The sequence below is a fragment of the Meles meles genome, chromosome 4, assembly GCF_922984935.1.
Source record: "Meles meles chromosome 4, mMelMel3.1 paternal haplotype, whole genome shotgun sequence".
Lineage (NCBI taxonomy): Eukaryota > Metazoa > Chordata > Mammalia > Carnivora > Mustelidae > Meles > Meles meles.
Window position 1 is genome coordinate 55,451,496 of NC_060069.1, and position 17,957 is coordinate 55,469,452.

General features: G+C 40.5%; 1 protein-coding gene across 1 annotated transcript in view; it reads right to left on the bottom strand.

Annotated features, from left to right (window-relative positions):
- The window catches only part of YEATS2 (YEATS domain containing 2), a 116,993-nt gene that overhangs the window by 25,653 nt on the left and 73,383 nt on the right, over window positions 1-17,957 (bottom strand). The window contains exons 16-19 of the mRNA XM_046003657.1: window positions 9,044-9,302; window positions 6,527-6,688; window positions 4,917-5,068; window positions 3,983-4,141 (exon numbers count right to left, since the gene is read on the bottom strand). Coding sequence (XP_045859613.1) covers window positions 3,983-4,141; window positions 4,917-5,068; window positions 6,527-6,688; window positions 9,044-9,302 — 732 coding nt within the window. The remainder of the gene's footprint in view (window positions 1-3,982; window positions 4,142-4,916; window positions 5,069-6,526; window positions 6,689-9,043; window positions 9,303-17,957) is intronic.

A 17,957-nucleotide genomic window follows, 5' to 3' on the forward strand; every position in this document is an offset into this window, starting at 1 on the left:
CCCCATCTCTCTCTGCCTGCCTCTCTGCCTACTTGTGATCTCTCTGTCAAATAAATAAATAAAATCTTAAAACAGAGTAAGAAAGAATAAACTACTGATACACATATGGATAAATCTCAAAAACATGTTAGAACAACAGAAAATGGACATGAAAGACTATATACTATATAGTTTTACTTACACGAAGTTCAGGAACAGACAGAGATTAGCTCATCTATGGTGACAGAAACAGAAAAATGAGACTGAAAGGGAAATGAGGGTACATTTTAGAGTGATGGAAATGTTCTGTATCTTGACTGGGATAGTGCTTGCATGAGTTTACACGTTGGTCAACACTCACTGAACAGTACACTTACAATCTGTGCACTGTTCTATGTAAATAATACTTATGAAAAAGCAACGATAATTGTTCTGCTGTAGCCAAACAGGGAGAATGTCACTACACTGGCTGCAAGCATAAGCAGGTAAGAAGAAATAAGCTAAGATTTTAAAGAACTGCCTGAAGAATTCTGGGACCTCGTATCTGTTTAAATACTAAGCACATCTGACCAGACGGAAATTAGTACTCAAAGATACCAAACACTAGGAATATGAAAAGATCAGTGATCAAGAAAAAAAGGGGAAGATGCACAACTATCATAATCAAGAATGAAAGGGAGGGGGCGCCTGGGTGGCTCGGTTGGTTATGCATCTGACTCTTGATTTCAGCTCAGGTCATGATATCAGGGTTGTGAGATTGAGCCCCCCCGCCCCTGCAGTGGGCCGGCCTCATGCTGGGTGTGGAGTCTGCTTAAGATGCTCTCTCTCCTTCTGTCTCTCCCTGCAACCCCCAATCCCCACTCGGGCACTCTTTTTTTTTTTTTTTTTTTTAAAGATTTTATTTATTTATTTGACAGAGAGAGATCACAAGTAGACAGAGAGGCAGGCAGAGAGAGAGAGAGGGAAGCAGGCTCCCTGCTGAGCAGAGAGCCCCCCACTCGGGCACTCTTGCTCTAAAAAGAAAAAAAAAGAAAAGAAAAGGATATAAAAAGGGGCCATCCAAATATTTTATAGACATTAAAAGGATAATAAAGGAAAATTATGAACGATTTTATTTTTTATTTATTTATTTTTTAAAGGGTGCTGGCCTTTTTTTTTCTTTTTTAAAGAATTTATTTATTTATTTGACAGACAGAGACCACAAGCAGGCAGAGAGGCAGGCAGAGAGAGGAAGCAGACTCCGCACGAGCAGAGAGCCTGAAGCGGGGCTTGATCCCAGAACCCTGGGATCACGACCCGAGCCAAAGGTAGAGGCTTTAAGCCGCTGAGCCACCCAGGCACCCCATGAATGATTTTATTCTAGTAAATTCAACCACTTAGATGAAATGGACACATTTCCTTGAAGCTATAACTTATCAAACCTCCCTTAAGATGAAACAACCTGAATAGTCCTGTATCTAGTAAATAAATTGAAATTGTAGTTTAAAACCTTCCCAATTAACAAGACTCCAGGCCATTATGGCTTCACTGGTGTACTCAAGACAGTCAAGAAACAATACCAAATCTACATAAAATCTTCACAAAAAAGTGAATAGGAGAGAAAAGTTCCTAACTCATTTTAGGAGGTCAGCATCACTCTACTTTCAAAACCAGACAAGAATTATGAAGAAAACCATGGACCAATAACCCTTACAGAAATTCTAAACAAAATTTATGAAATGAAATCCAACAATACCTTTAAACGAGATAACATGTCAAAACCAAGTAGGTTTTCAAGGGCTACAGGGCTAGTTAAACACTTTTTTTTTTATAAATATATTTTTTTAATATTTTATTTATTTTATTTGACAGAGAGAGAGGACACAAGTAGGCAGAGAGGTAGGCAGAGAGAGAAGGAGAAACAGGCTCCCCATTGAGCAGAGAGCCCGACGTGGGGCTCGATCCCAGGATCCTGAGATCATGACCTGAGCCGAAGGCAGAGGCTTAAACCACTGAGCCACCCAAGTGCCCCGAGTTTAACACTTTTTTAAAACTTTCATATTTTTTAAGTAATCTCTATGCCCAATGTAGGGCTCAAACTCATGACCCTGAGATCAAGAGTCACATGCTCCATGAGCTGAGTCAGACAGGCACCCCTTGGTTCAACATCTTAAAAATTAATGTAATTCACCATGTTAACAAAAAAAGAAAAACCATATGATCTTTTCAACAAACACAGAAAAAACATTTGATAAAAATCCAATATCCACATTCCAAGCTTTGAGAGCTACTGATTTAGACAGAGAGGAAATGCACTGTTTTTTTTGATAAATGGTATCTTACTGCCTACATCCTTCCATACCTTGTTTGCTTCATTTGGTAAATTTCTGAGATTTAGCTATAGATTCTCCGGCAGGTAATTATGACATACCTCACCCAGCTAAAATTCCCAGTCATTATTCTTTGGCTTATACTAAAATACTCTATAGAAACAGGTACCAAAATCCCTAGAGCATTTACTTTTTTTTTTTTTTTTAAGATTTTATTTATTTATTTGACAGAGAGAAATCACAAGTAGGCAGAGAGGCAGGCAGAGAGAGAGGGGGAAGCAGGCTCCCTGCTGAGCAGAGAGCCCAACACGGGGCTTGATCCCAGGACCTGAGATCATGACCTGAGCCAAAGGCAGAGGCTTTAACCCACTGAGCCAACCAGGTGCCCCCAGCATTTACTTTTTTTTACTGCTAGCCCTTGAACAACAGGGCTTTGAGCTACACATGTCCACTTATATGTGGGGGTTTTTAATTGTTTATTTTAAAAGGCTCCCTGCCCAACGTGGGACTTGAACTCACAGCCCTGATATCAACAGTCAGATACTCTACTGACTAAGCATGTCAGGTAAGTGCCCCTGTGGGTTTGTTTGTTTTAAGAAATACAGTATAGTTCTGTAAATATCCCTTCTTCCTTAGGATTTTTTAAAAAAATTATATTTATTTACTTGACAGAGAAAATGACAGCAAGAAAGGGAACACAGGCAGGGGGAGTGGGAGAGGGAGATGCAGGCTTCCCAACGAGCAGGGAGCCCGATGAGGGGCTCATCCCAGGACCCTGGGATCATGACCTGAGCCAAAGGCAGACGTTTAAAGACTAAGCCACCCAGGTGCTCCTTAAAAAAAATGACTTTTTAGTAACATTTTCTTTTCTCTAGCTTATTTGATTGTCAGAATAGAGTATATAATACATACAATGTACAAAATGTATATAAATCGACCATGTTTTCGGTAAGGCTCCCAGTCAACGGTAGGCTAATAACAGTGGGGGAAGTCCAGTTATACGTGAATTTTCCACTGCATGACAGGTTGGCGCCCCAACGCCCGCACTGAGCAAGGGTCAAGTGTATAAGGATATTGCGGCTGTCTTCACCTATTACACATTTAGAATCTCCTATATATGAAGTTCCCCCAGAGAAATTTTAGAATAAGGTATTAAGAAAATTTTATTTATTTATTTATTTTTTTAAAGATTTTATTTATTTATTTGACAGAGAGAGATCACAAGTAGGCAGAGAGGCAGGCAGAGAGAGTGAGAGGGAAGCAGGCTGCCTGCTGAGCAGAGAGCCCGATGCGGGGCTCGATCCCAGGACCCCGAGATCATGACCCGAGCCGAAGGCAGGGGCTTAAACCACTGAGCCACCCAGGCGCCCCAAGAAAATTTTATTTCTTTTAAGGAAATATTATGTAGGGTTTTTTTTTGCCTCTCTAGTGTGGATTTTATAACTGATCATGCTTTTGATTTGCTTTGGCAAATATTATACAGGACATAACTGTTTGCATATCTAAGAATCTCTGGCCTTATCTTCTCATTCTACTTAAATTTTCCCAAATCTCAAGATTTTATCCTTATTTTTCTATTCCATTTTATTGTTCATTTTCTCATGCAACCTTAATTTCTTTGTGGAAAGAGATAAGCTGTAAACATTTAAATAAATGCCATCACCAGCCTCCATTTGGGGTATACGAATATTTACCTGGGTAAACAAAGTGGTTTTTTGTCCAGAGATGACTTTTAATGTTTGTTGTCCTTGTGCAGAAGATGTGCTGACTCCCAGTGTTCCTTGGACCACTGACCCAGTAGTCAGCTGTTTTCCAGATGTCTGGGGTGACGGCTGACCAACTAAAAATGTACCCTAAGTTAGAAACAAATAAAGAACTACTCAGTAATTTATGAAGTTCAAGTGCCTTGCCCTCCTTAAATCACAAGGTCCCATGATACAAGCGACAATGCCCCCCTTCAATTCTGCAACTCAGCCAAAATAACTGAAAAGAACAGCTCTGTTCTCGATGTCACCAGCAATAGCTATCCCCACTTCTGAAACTTGGCACAGGAGCTACGGAGGAGGCTGTTGGAAACGCAAACTCTACAACCTAGTCCTTAAATCTGAATTATTCAGGCTGATAACTACCCATCCTTCTCAATACGAACACCTAGACCAAAACTCCACGACCTTCCTTAGAAAGGAGTCAAGACTAAAAGGAGCAAGTGGGAAAAAGGTAGAAATTTGTTCCTAATCATGAATCCAGCCTAACTCCAAATGCCAAAACTTGATAGTATCTTTTTGGTTACTCTTTTCCAACAGAAAATTTTCAACTGCCTATAACACTATTAATTACCTCACAGATTTAGGAGGCAACAATCCTTGAGTCAGAAAGCTCTAGGTTTAAGTCCAAATTCAAGGACTGGCTTAGCAGAGAGATCTTGTTACTTGTTACCTAAGTCTTTCTGAATCTCCATGTCCCCTTCTCTCAAAACGAAACAAGTCCCAAATAATACAGATCTATAATGTGACTAAAATATTAGTACTGACTCCTGATTCCAGAGATGTAAAGAAAAATCCACTATAATTAAAGCCCATTGTTAAACAACGAAATGATTTGAAAGATACAAGTCACAAATGTTCCGACCTGAGGAGTCTGCTTCAGGATGTAAGATGTGTAAGTCAGGTGCTGGGAGATCCCTCCTGGGCCAGCGGGGCTCTGGGTCCCTCCTGTTCCACCGCCACTGCCGCCGCCTCCCCCTCCACCGCCGCTACCCGCAGCCGAGCCAGACTGGAGGTCTGAAAATACAACAAAATGACAGCAACATCATAAGAAATAATAAGAGGCTTACCAGAAAAAACAGATGAGCGCAGAGAGACATTTCCTGTACAGCAAGATTCCTTCCCGTTCCTATTTTCTCCCAGCTTTTTGTGGTAATATACCTATTCTGTGAGAAGGGTAAGGAGGATGCCCTAGAATTAAGGACTGAAATGGATTTCCTTTCGACTGAAGGACAGCTGACTAGTTCAGCAATCCGTACAGTGAAGAACTTAGCTTTTAACAAGACTTCTGACTTTGTTGTGGGAGACAAGGAGAGTCTGATACTGACACTATCTAACCAAGTATAGACTATACATTCAGAAAAGTGCCTCTCAACATTCTGGCCTCTCATTCAATTTCAGTGACCCTGCTGGAATTTGTTGTAATTTCACAGTGCTCTCTTTTCTGCCTCTCTCTGTTCTAAAAAAACGTGTTTTCCTCATATTGGTAATGACTCCAGAGCCTCATCCCCACCTCCCTTTAAATTCCATTTTAAAGCCTTTGGATCCTCTTTATTTCCCTTTTGGTGACATAATGTATATTAACTAAAACCTAGGTGCCTCTCTGGGTGAACTACGGAATCCTCACATTGTCCTTTTCTTACACATCCCACTTTTATATACCACTGCTTAGGGAGGACGGAACAATTCCAGGGTGAGAGAAGAGAAATCACCCATTACAGTCAGTAAACAACATGGTGACTCGCTCACAGGCTACATTTGGCAATGGCAGCTCATTGCTAGTGAACCTAACTGCTAGTGAACCTAATTGCTATACCAATTATACTCTGATTCAGAGGGAACTAATTCCCTCTACTCTTTCCTTTCCAACACTATCCAAATTGTTTTTCTGTACAGGTCAAAGCAAGTTTGTTAAGTCTAGATGAACCACCTAATTTCCTTGGGGTTTTGAGGCTTATACACTAAGGCTGACCCTGCATTTCTCTTTCCATCTCCAAACCTGGCAAACTTAAGGTGCACATCTGAGTAACAGCAGGCAGAGACACTTATTTCCACTCCTACTCCTATCCCCTCCAAAATAAATGACATAGGCTTCGAGCTACCGTCTTCCTGGGTATCCCAGGTTTTTAGATACCACTGAAAAGAACTCTCTCGTTTACAGTTCACATGGACAGCTTTCTCCTAGCGCAGGCTCAGGAGCCATCCCACTCTCGTGCGATTTGTTCTGACCCCAGACTCTGAACCTAATTGCTATAATGGAAAATATAACAGTGTTGCCTCCTAGGACTATGATTACTTAGACCCACTTCTAGTTAAGTTATGTGTAAGTTCTAAATCCACGTGGGCAAATACTACCATCATACCACCACAGAGAGCTAGGGAAACACGTCCTGAAACAGGTAAGAGGTGCCCTCGGGTGGAAGAGATGAACATACCCAGAGACCCAAGAACCAAATGATTTAATGACGGACTGACTAGCATTGTTGGTAGCTCGCAGGATGGCTCCTTGAGGGATCAGCAGCAGTTTCCCTTTTCCTGAAGGGTTCTTGCTGTTCGTTGTAAGGTAGAGTTTAGTGCCAGGAGGCAAATTTGCCAAGTTGGCCAAATTAGTGGCTGGTAGCTGCAATGTTGCCATTACTAAAATGGTAAAGGGAAAAAAGAAAAAAAAAAAATTAAGAGGAAAAAACAGTAAGACAAATTAGAACTGAGGACTATGCTACTACTAAAATTAAAAATACAGAATAATAAAATACTTATTTAAAAAGCACAAATAGTAAACTGCACAGTTTTCCTAGATACATACTACTTAAAAGATATTCTTAAATATCTTGCTAATTAAAAAATAACTTATATAAGAAGAGCTTGCTATAAACTACAAAGGAATTTGAATTTGTACATAAATAGCACGACCATATGTCCCAGTTTGCCCAGAACAGTTCCAGTTTACACCTGTGTCCCATTTCCACACCTATGTCCTCATCATTATGAACAGTGACTCTTTTTACTCTCAAAAGTACTATGGCTTAGACAATCAAAGAAATAATAACCTCATTTGTGGATGAATACATATTTCCTCCTGAAATCTGTTTAATGCCCCTCTAATTAATTTTTAATAATGAATGAATCTACAGATTTGAAACAAGACTTCTAACCTCTCTCACTTTCTAAGAACTAAAAAAAACACCACAGTCAACAACTGGCACGTATACTATGAAATGATCATTCACCTTTTTAAAATCTCACTTACGTTGTTTATCTCTTAGAATTTACTTTTCATGCACACGGCTGTAAACCTCTAAATGTGACTCTTCAGTGAAAACGTACACATCCAAATTTCTGCAGCGACTCTGAATTCAAATCTCCATGAAACGAAGCCTACAGACTGACGTGAGTCACCGCAGGCAAAGAACTCTCAGAGCCCCCCCAGTCTGTGGCCCGAGTCCTCTTTCTCATGACCACTTTACAGCGTAAGCCTGTGGAAACAAGTGCCCTGGAAGCTGCCCCAGAACAGTAGGGAGTGACTAAAATCTGAGAGCCGGCCCTCTCCACTACTGCCACAACTCATCCCACCTCACACCACACTGTACAGTTGTACACTGTCCAGCAAACCTCTCTGGTCAGTCACCAGCACCCGGAGTCCAGCCCACACTGCTCTGCATTTAAGATCTGAACCCACCTCCTCAGCGCCTCTTCCTCCCCCACCCAGCTCTTTCACCGCGCCCCCAGGAATTCCTGCTCTGGTCACGACACCCTCTAGATCCTCGACCTCTTTGAACATTATTGCTTTTTGTGGTAATTAAACACTGAGTCCTCTGAAGACACAGGACTTCCCCAGCAGCCCCCTTAGCTTAACGCTGTTTTTTGAATCTCACCTCAGTGTCTGAGGGCCACGACTAGGGGAGGTGCCTTTGTGCTCTCCAGTGTGGCTTTCAGACCATCACCACCCCTCATTCCGGAAGAAAACCTGCTGGTTCCTGTGAGGCTCATGCCTGGCTCTACCACCTTACCTCACCCTTCTCTGTTCTCATTTACTGAACTCCCAGCAACTTCCCCTCACTTGCTGAGGACTGACTCCTGGCTCAGTCTTGCTCGAATGCCAACGATGGTCATCCTCAGTGAGAGCACGGTAAGCGACTTGTTTAATTCTCCCGCTTCTCGGGCACTTCATTTTCTAAACTCCAGAGATCACTTCTTCCAACCTATCTGAAGCACTCATTTTTAATGCCACGAGTGGACTCTGTCATCACCAATTCATCACCTCTGAAATCTTTTATTCTGGACATCCATTACCTTCGTTTTCTTTTTTCTTCTGAATCTATTTTTTTTATATATATATAAAGTTGATTCTCGTTATTCTTTCCATTTATTACTTGGTTTCTACATTTTCTTTTTAAACTTTTTTCAAGAATCATTAACAAATAGCATGAGTAGCAGGTGTACAAGATAATGACTCAGACATCCACTGCCTTCTGTCCTTCTGACTCACTGCAACAACTCTTTAGCTTCATCATGACCTTCAAAAATTGGTAACTGTACCTACTGTCTTAGGTATATTTTTTCATGCCCTCAGAGAAACAACACATCAAGGCTTCAAACACGTGCAAGGTGTTTAAACCTATTTAGTAGAGAATACATTAGTCAAGTATCTCAAAATGCTGCTGACAAATGATCACCCCAAGATTTTAAGTCTGAATACAATCCAAAGCAGAGATACAGTCAAATGAAAATTATCCTTCAGGCCTGAAATCAGTTAACAAGAAATACCCTCTATTTTCATTTCTCTTGCTAACACACACACACACACACACACACCCCTTAAAATAAACCACTTACAGACCTTTTTGTAAAATGTTACCTGAAAGAGGTTAACATGTTTCTATAGACTGGTTGTAGCATCAACCTAACAGGTTTTCTTAGAACTAAATAAACCACTAGCAAAGAACAGTCTAGAAACAGCTCCAGCTGAAAGGACCCCCGAAGAGCATCAGTTACCTGAACCCTGGGATCCAGTCTTCTGAGGGCCGGCAGCAGTGACCTGAGCCTTGGTTAAGGCCTGCACTGGCTGAGCAACAATGGTTCCTCCACCTCCGCTCACAATTGCTTTGGCAACTCCTTGTGTCACAACTTGCTTTGGACCAACTGCTTTGGCAACAGAAGAGCTGGCCTTGGCTACAAGGATTTGGCCACCACTGATTGCCACAGCCTGTTTCACTGTTGAAGGTAAAGAAGACCCAACTGGCACCCCAACAACCTGTTGAAGATAGAGAAGAATACACCAGTGCTTCTTCTCAGTTCTTTCAAGAGCTCTTAGACCAGAACACTCTGTTCTAGCAAAGATCAAAGCAAAGCCCTAGGTATAACATACAGAGTCTAATTTAATCGTCTAGGAATGCCAAGATAGATGTGAACAACGATATTTCTTACATTTTAGATACTATTACAGTAGACGGCTATAGTTTTTGTCTTAGCCCCAGCTACTATCTAGAACTTATTTTATATGTTTTTTTAAGTAAAAAACTTAGGAAGTGCAGAAATACAAAGATAAAAATTCTACTTATCCAGAAATAACCCCTTATTCTTTCATTTTATTTATTTATTTAAGTAAACTCTATCCCCAAGGTGGGGGCTTGAACTCATGACCCCAAGATCACGAGTCACATGCTCTACCCAACTGAGCTAACCAGGCACCTCCAGAAATAACTTCTTAATATTTTTAATATGTTTGCTTCCAATTTTTAATGTAGCTTTTAAAACACAGATTAGGATTACATGTACAGTTTTATAATTTTTAAATTTAACATCATATTACAAGCATTTTCCAAAGTTACTATTTTTCAGAAACATTTTTAGATGGCCAAATATATTAGAACGGATGTACCATAATCTATGCAAACATTCACTACTGTGTGGATATCCAGGTAATTTTAAACTTCACATTAAGAAAAACTACAATAGGGGTGCCTGGGTGGCTCAGTGGGTTAAGCCTCTGTCTTCGGCTCAGGTCATGATCTCAGGGTCCTGGGATCGAGCCCATGTAGGGTTCCCACTCAGCAGGGAGTTTGCTTCTCCCTCTCCCTCTGCCCCTCTCTGTTTATGCATGTTCTCTCCCAAATAGATAAATAAAATCTTAAAAAAAAAAAAAAAAGGGAAACTGTGCAATAAACATTTCCATATATGAACCAGAAACTCCCCTACTCACCATTCTTTTAAAGATCACCTCTTTCAGTAACCACTCCTGTATTACCCCATCTGAAACGCCTATTTCTTCATCTCTGGAAGTTCTAACGAATCACATCATTTATTAAATAGTATAATATGTGACACTTCTTCCAACCAATTTTTAAGAAAAATTATCTTTTTCTATATAATTCTAATATTTCCTTCCTTAAAAGTAAATATTTGGTTAAAAAAAGAAGTCTAGGAGTGCCTGGGTGGCTCAGTCAGTTAAGTGGCCAACTCCTGATTTTGGATGAGGTCATGATCTCAGGGTCATGGGTGCAGGCCACATGGGCTCTGTGCTTAGCTGGAAGTCTGCTTCTCTTCCTCTCCTTCTGCTCCTCCCCCACTAGGTGCATGTGCACGTGTGCTCTAAAATAATTCAATAAATCTTTTTAAAAAGGGGGGTAGGGGCACGCCTGGGTGGCTCAGTCGATTAAGTGTCTGCCTTTAGTTTGGGTCATGGTCCCGAGGTCCTGGGATCCAGCTCCACGTCAGGCTCCCTGCTCAGCAGGATGTCTGCTTCTCCCTCTGACCCTCTCATGCTCTCTCTATTAAATAAAATTTTTAAAAAGGAATCTTAAAAAAAAAAAAGATTCCAATACCCAAATTATGCAAGCTGGAAATATCTGGTTCTGAAGGTATTATAAAGAGAACACTTTCAAGTAAGAAAATACTATAGAACTCTTTTAAATGTCAATAGTAGGATGTTAAATTACAAGAAACAATTTGATTAATGGCAAACTGGGAAAGTGTTTCCCAATGCACTCAGTTTTATTTCATAAAAAGAACTTCTCATCAGAAACTAGATGAAAAGACTTTTATAAGATTACCAAAACTTTTATAAGACTTTTATAAGAATACCAAAAGATCTACCTTCTAAAAGTGAAAATGATAATGACTTTTCACCCATCAGATTAGAGAAAAAATTTAGAAGGCTGGTAACACCAAGAAATGGCTGGATGGTATGGGGAAACAGGAACATTTGTTTACTGCTAAAGAAAAGTAATCTGGGGGCACCTAGGTGGCTCAGTGGGTTAAAGCCTCTGCTTTCGGCTCAGGTCATGATCCCAGCATGCCCCGCATTGGGTTCTCTGCTCAGCAGGGAACCTACCTCACCCTCTCTCTCTCTGCCTGCCTCTCTGTCTACTTGTGATCTCTGTCTGTCAAATAAATAAATAAATAAAATCTTAAAAAAAAAAAAAAAAAGAAAAGAAAACTAATCTGTACAGCCACTCCAGAGAGGTACCACATATCTACTAACACTGAAAATTCACATATCCCATGTTGTAACAATTCCTCTTTTAGAAATGTGTTCTAGAGAAACCTGAGACATGTGCTCAAGGGAACATGTACAGAAGGCCCAAGGTAGCATTATTTATAATTACAGAAAACTGTCAGCAAACTTAATGCCTACAACATGGAACAACATGCTTAATGCCTACAGGTAGAGGAATGCATACACTGGTATAAGACCGTGGAGTAGCACACATTAGTAAAAATGAATGAACTAGAATTACATATATCAGCATCAACAAACTCTGACAGTACAAATACTGAAAGGGGAGCTGCAGGAAAATATGAGTATAAATATCTTTCATGTAAATCTTCAAAACACACAACATTACATGTTATTTATGGCTGTGGATTTATGCAATCAAAGTATGAATTGGAAAGCTACACATCCAAATTCATGATAGTGTTGCTTTTGTGAAGAACAAAGTGGACTTCAATTTTGTCGTGTTTTATTTGGGGAAAATATGAAATGAAATAAATACAGACATGTTAATTTTGGGTGGAAGATATATGGGCATTGATTACATTATTCTCTGTATTTTACTTTATAATATTTCTAAATTAAAAATAACAGGATTGGGGCACCTAGGTGGCTCAGTGGGTTAAGCCTCTGTCTTTGGCTCAGGTCATGATCTCAGGGTCCTGGGATCGAGCCATGCATTGGGCTCTCTGCTCAGCGGGGAGCCTGCTTCCCCCACTCTCTCTGCCTGCCTCTCTGCCTACTTGTGATTTCTCTCTGTCAAATAAATAAATAAAATCTTTAAAAAAATAACAGGATTAGCAATGATAATAATTATAATATGATTACCTAAGAAATAGAACAAAATGACAAAGCATATGCAACTGATGAATGGAACTTTTCAGTTAAATAACCACTAAATCATACATGACTTCTTTGCAAAGATGTAAATACAGTAAAACACATTTGCATGTACTTGGATGCTACAACTGATGTAAAAGAAATGGTCTCCTAATCAATTTTATAAACCACAGTGTAACAAAGAAGAAAGAGCACAGGATTTTGTAAGCAGTCAGACTTGATTTCCCAGTTTTGTTCCACTAGTTGGTAGCTGGATAAGTTATTTAATGTTTCTGAGCTTTAGCCTAAAACACCTCATCTATCAAATATGGATAATATTTATCTCATAAGATATGATGTACACAGTAAATGACAGCTGCTGCAGCCCAAGACACTTGTTATTATTAACCGAACAACAGTAATCCATGAGGTTACATGGAGACACAAAGGATAGAGAGCGCCAAATGGATCCACAGTTGGCTAGGGCAGAGGACCTTCATTCCTAGATTCATTTAGTCAAATAGAAATTAAAGTATGTAACATCCAGTATCTGCTTTAAAATATCCTAGGAAGAGAAGTAAGATTAGCAAAATGCTGATAATTACTGAAACCATGTAATGAGCATATAGGGTTCATTATATAGCCTCTTACTTTTACATAAGTTTAAGGAAGGAGAGAAAGAAAGAAAAAGACTCAAAGAAAAAATTGGGGGGAAAAAGAAAGTTAACTTAGAGTGGAAAAGAAATCCTCCCACTCTCTGGCTTGGTTAAAACAATCCTTTCGGATGATCCAAATCTATTTTGACTGTATGAGCCTTACTCCACAGGCAACACGGAGTGTTGCTGTGGCCACAAAGTGGCAGAGAAACTCTTACTAATCAAGAACTTTGCCCTGCATCAGGCTCTCTCCTGGGTGTGGAGCCTACTGAAGATTCTCTCTCTCCGTCTCCCCCTCCCCACCTCTCTGCTCTCTCTCTCTCTCTGTCAAAACAAACACTTTTCTATGTACTTATGGAAAAAACGTTTCTTAATGTAGAAAAACATTTTTGGGTAATGACAGAAAGTGCCAGTTGAACCCTGATACCCATTTGTTTTCTCTCTCACAGTAAGAGAGCCCCCAGTTTTCAAATAGGGACATGGCCACATAGAACTCTCTCAGCCTAGTGCTGGTCATCTCATTTCTGGCTAGAAGGATAGGAAGAGAAGTGATGAGTGCAACTTTTGGGTTATAACTCCCCACACCCCATTTTTCTCTTCCTGCTGGCCAGAAATGTGAACACGGTGGCATGAAATGAAATAGCTATCGTAGCCCATAAGCTAAGAACCAAATTTCGAGAATGGCAGAACAAGATGGAGTCTAGATTCTTTTTTTTAAAGATTTTATTTTTTATTTGTCAGAGAGGGAGAGAGAGAGAGAGGGAGAGAGGGATCACAGGCAGAGAGAGTGGCAGGTAGAGTCAGAGGGAGAAGCAGGCTCCCCGCTAAGCAAGGAGCCCGATGTGGGACTCGATCCCAGGACGCTGGGATCATGACCTGAGCCGAAGGCAGCTGCTTAACCAACTGAGCCACCCAGGCGTCCCTGGAGTCTAGATTCTTGATGACTGTGAAGCCAACATACTAGAACAGCCTACTGGTCTTTTATGTGTGAGAAGAAAAAAAAAAAACAAACTTAAGTTTTATGGGCTTTGGATTTCTCTTATAGTAGTCAAACTTTTTTCTGAGATAAGAGTCTTCACGTTTTCTAAATATATCAAACTTAATAATTCATTGCATAAGCTATATTATACAATTTATTTTCATGTTCCTAAGCCAACAAAGAAAGCAAAAAAATTCTTAAAGGAAAATACATATGGATTGGACCTATTTTCTTTTCTGAAATTCCATTCATCTTTTTTTTTTTTTTAAAGATTTTATTTATTTATTTGACACAGAGAGAGATCACAAGTAGGCAGAGAGGCAGGCAGAGAGGCAGGCAAAGAGAGAGAGGGGAAAGCAGGCTCCCTGCTGAGCAGAGAGCCTGATGTGGGGCTCGATCCCAGGACCCTGAAATTATGACCTGAGCCGAAGGCAGCTGCTTAACCAACTGAGCCACCCAGGCGTCCCTGGAGTCTAGATTCTTGATGACTGTGAAGCCAACATACTAGAACAGCCTACTGGTCTTTTATGTGTGAGAAGAAAAAAAAAAAACAAACTTAAGTTTTATGGGCTTTGGATTTCTCTTATAGTAGTCAAACTTTTTTCTGAGATAAGAGTCTTCACGTTTTCTAAATATATCAAACTTAATAATTCATTGCATAAGCTATATTATACAATTTATTTTCATGTTCCTAAGCCAACGAAGAAGCAAAAAAATTCTTAAAGGAAAATACATATGGATTGGACCTATTTTCTTTTCCGAAATTCCATTCATCTTAACTTGCTTTTCCTACCTTGTACCAAGCTCTATCCTCACTCACCTGCTTCAAAATTTCCAGAATATGACATATTTAATCTCTCCACAAGTTAAATAAAATATGGTATCCCAAACTGGCCACAGGAGGGCAGTTTTCATTAGCAGAGCTTATCCAGCACAGCATACCACTCACAAGAGTAACCCCACCCCGTCTGAAGAAAGGGAGGAGGAAGTCTGGCATCTACTGGGGAAAATCCTACGCACAGCTGTCCATGGACAGCATAAGGAAGGCTCTTAAGTAGGACACTACAATCCTAAATTAGTTTTTTTTTTTTTTTAATATTTTATTTATTTGACAGAAATCACAACTAGACAGAGAGGCAGGCAGAGAGAGAGGAGGAAGCAGGCTCCCTGCAGAGCAGAGAGCCCGATGTGGGGCCCGATCCCAGGACCCTGGGATCATGACCTGAGCCGAAGGCAGAGGCTTTAACCCACTGAGCCACCCAGGCGCCCCTAGTTTTTTTTTTCTTAACAAGACAATATTTTAGCCTAGAACCTGAACTCTTCCCATTCCACACCACCTCTCTCTGCATTCCTAATTTTCTTCTAGTTTCACAAAACAGACACCCTCTGTTCTCTATTGTTTTAAATACTTCCCTTTGACTCACGCTTTGATTCAGTGTTTTTGTTTGTGCCCTGTCCAGAATTTTGCAAGTCAAATTTACTTTAACAACCAGAAAGGGAGGAGTCTATGTGTGTAATTTTTCCTCCAGACACTGAAAAATTTAGCCAATTACAAATTAGTACTCAATGAGAACGATCATGGTACTCCTGTACACTTACACAGGACGTCCTTAGTCACATTTAGCTGCTATCACTTAGTGAGTGGCTCTATGCTAAGTCTTTCCCATACAATGATTTTTTTTTTTAAAGATTTTATTTACTCATTTAACAGAGAGAGAGAGAATGCGCACGCACAAGTAGGGGGAGGGGCAGAGGGAGAACCAGACTTCCTGCTAGGCAGGGAGCCTGATGTAAGACCATGTAGGATGCAGGACTCTTATCTCTGGAGGCTGGGATCACGACCTGAGCCGAAGGCAGGCTTACCCGACTGAGCCACCCAGGCGCCCCATACACAATGATTACTAATTCTACTGGTCTGAAAGACATAGGGTATTATTCCCTTTTACTAGATGGAAAAACACAAGGCTCAGAAATACAAACCCGCCCAGGTCGCACAAGTAATGAGTGGTTGAGATCTGTAACAAGCTCTCATTCCAAAGCTTGCACTCTTTTTACTATGCCACACTGCTTCCTTCCCATGAACCCACTAAATGCTCAGATATCCCGTTTTATGGCAAAAGCAGCAACCCTTTTTACTTTCAGGAAAAAAGGTAAGCCAAAGTTGAATGGAAGGTAAAACAGTATCGTTTTGTTCACCCTTCTTTTTCTGGCATAGTTTCTAGGAATGCACTTCGGCAATAACCAGGGACAGTCTGTACTTGCAGACAGCTCCTTATCTGGAGTCCAGAGTTTGTACTAAATTTCCTGGATAAACAGGGTATGTCTTTTCTCATGCTCTTCTGCTTCTGTACATTTCTTTCCCTCTCTTCTGTGGCTTTTCTTTTCAGGTGCCCTTAAGCTTTATTCAGACCCTTCCAGCACAAAATTATCCACTTTTTCTTAGTCCAATAATGCCATGAGGTAGGTAGCAATGTGACAAGAAAGCCAATACAGTTGTTCAGCATTACAGAGGGGTGGATTTGCAAAATGCAAAGTGTAAAAAAGTGAAACTAACTTATCCAGAGCTTCTGGGCATAAACAGCAATGTTATTTTGGCTCAAAAACATAAATGAGGGGCGCCTGGGTGGCTCAGTGGGTTAAGCCTCCTCTGCCTTCGGCTCAGGTCATGATCCCAGGGTCCTGGGATGGAGCCCCGCATCGGGCTCTCTGCTCAGCCAGGAGCCTGCTCCCTCCCCCCTTCTGCCTGCCTCTCTGCCTACTTGTGATCTCTGTCTCTCAAATAAATAAACAAAATCTTAAAAACACACACACACAAAAAAAAACCCTAAATGAGTGAGTCCATGTATCTTTGGTGAAGCAAAACAGATTCTGAAGAATCATGATGTGTCTGAGTAGGAAGTCTAGATAACAGTAACTGATTCATGAAAAAATTTGACAATGGCTTATTCCTAAGGCCCAAACAATACTGAGTGCATTAGGAAGCAGTTGGGGGTACCTGTTCTAGTGATTTGGGCTAGGGAAGCCCCAAAGTCAAATTTGATGCTATACCTTAGTGGTTCTTAAATTTGCCAAATCATACAAGTGAGTGAGAGAGCTTGATAAAAATCCAGATTCCCAAGGCCCCCAAGAAGATTCTGATTCAGAAAGTATGAGATGGGGTCTTAGTATCTATGTATTTTTAATCATCAGATGAGTCATGACCAGGTTAAGTCTGGGAAAGTGGTTAATGGATTCTTACAGATTTTAGAACCATTCAGACTTTAGAACTGTAACATACGCATTTTTGTTACAATCTATGTGTAGCTATCTAGCCTAAACCAAAATACCTAAAACCATTTTTCTATTTTAAAGTATTCCTCTGGGGGCGGGGGGACACCTGGGTGGCTCAGTGGGTTAAGCCTCTGCCTTCCACTTAGGTCATGATCCCAGGGTCCCGGGATCAAGCCCTGCATCAGGCTCTCTGCTCAGCGGGGAGCCTGCTTCCTCCTCTCTCTCTCTGCCTGCCCCTCTGTTTACTTGTGCTCTCTCTCTCTCTCTCTCCCTGATAAAGAAAGAAAGAAAGAAAGAAAGTAAGTAAGTCTTTAAAAAATAAAATAAATAAATAGAGTACTCCTCTCTAAGCAATTCATCTATCCCTAGACAGGCTGCCTTTCAAGTTGAAAAACAAATATTTTCCATAATATTCTTGATAGCTTTAGAATATACTTGCCCCTTAAAATGAGATAATTTAACTCTATATATTCTAAAAGCATGCTTAGGTTCCAGAAAACGGCTCACAAATTTTAATTAGCTCTACGATGGGAGATTTTGGAGTCAGAAGACCTGGGTTCAAATCCTGCGTCACTTATTAGTTCAAATGCTCTCAAGAAGTTGCCTGACCCCTCACAGGACAGTTTCCTCATTTGTAAAATGGGGTTGAGCGTATCATGAGGATTAGATAGCATGTAAATGAGAATGGGA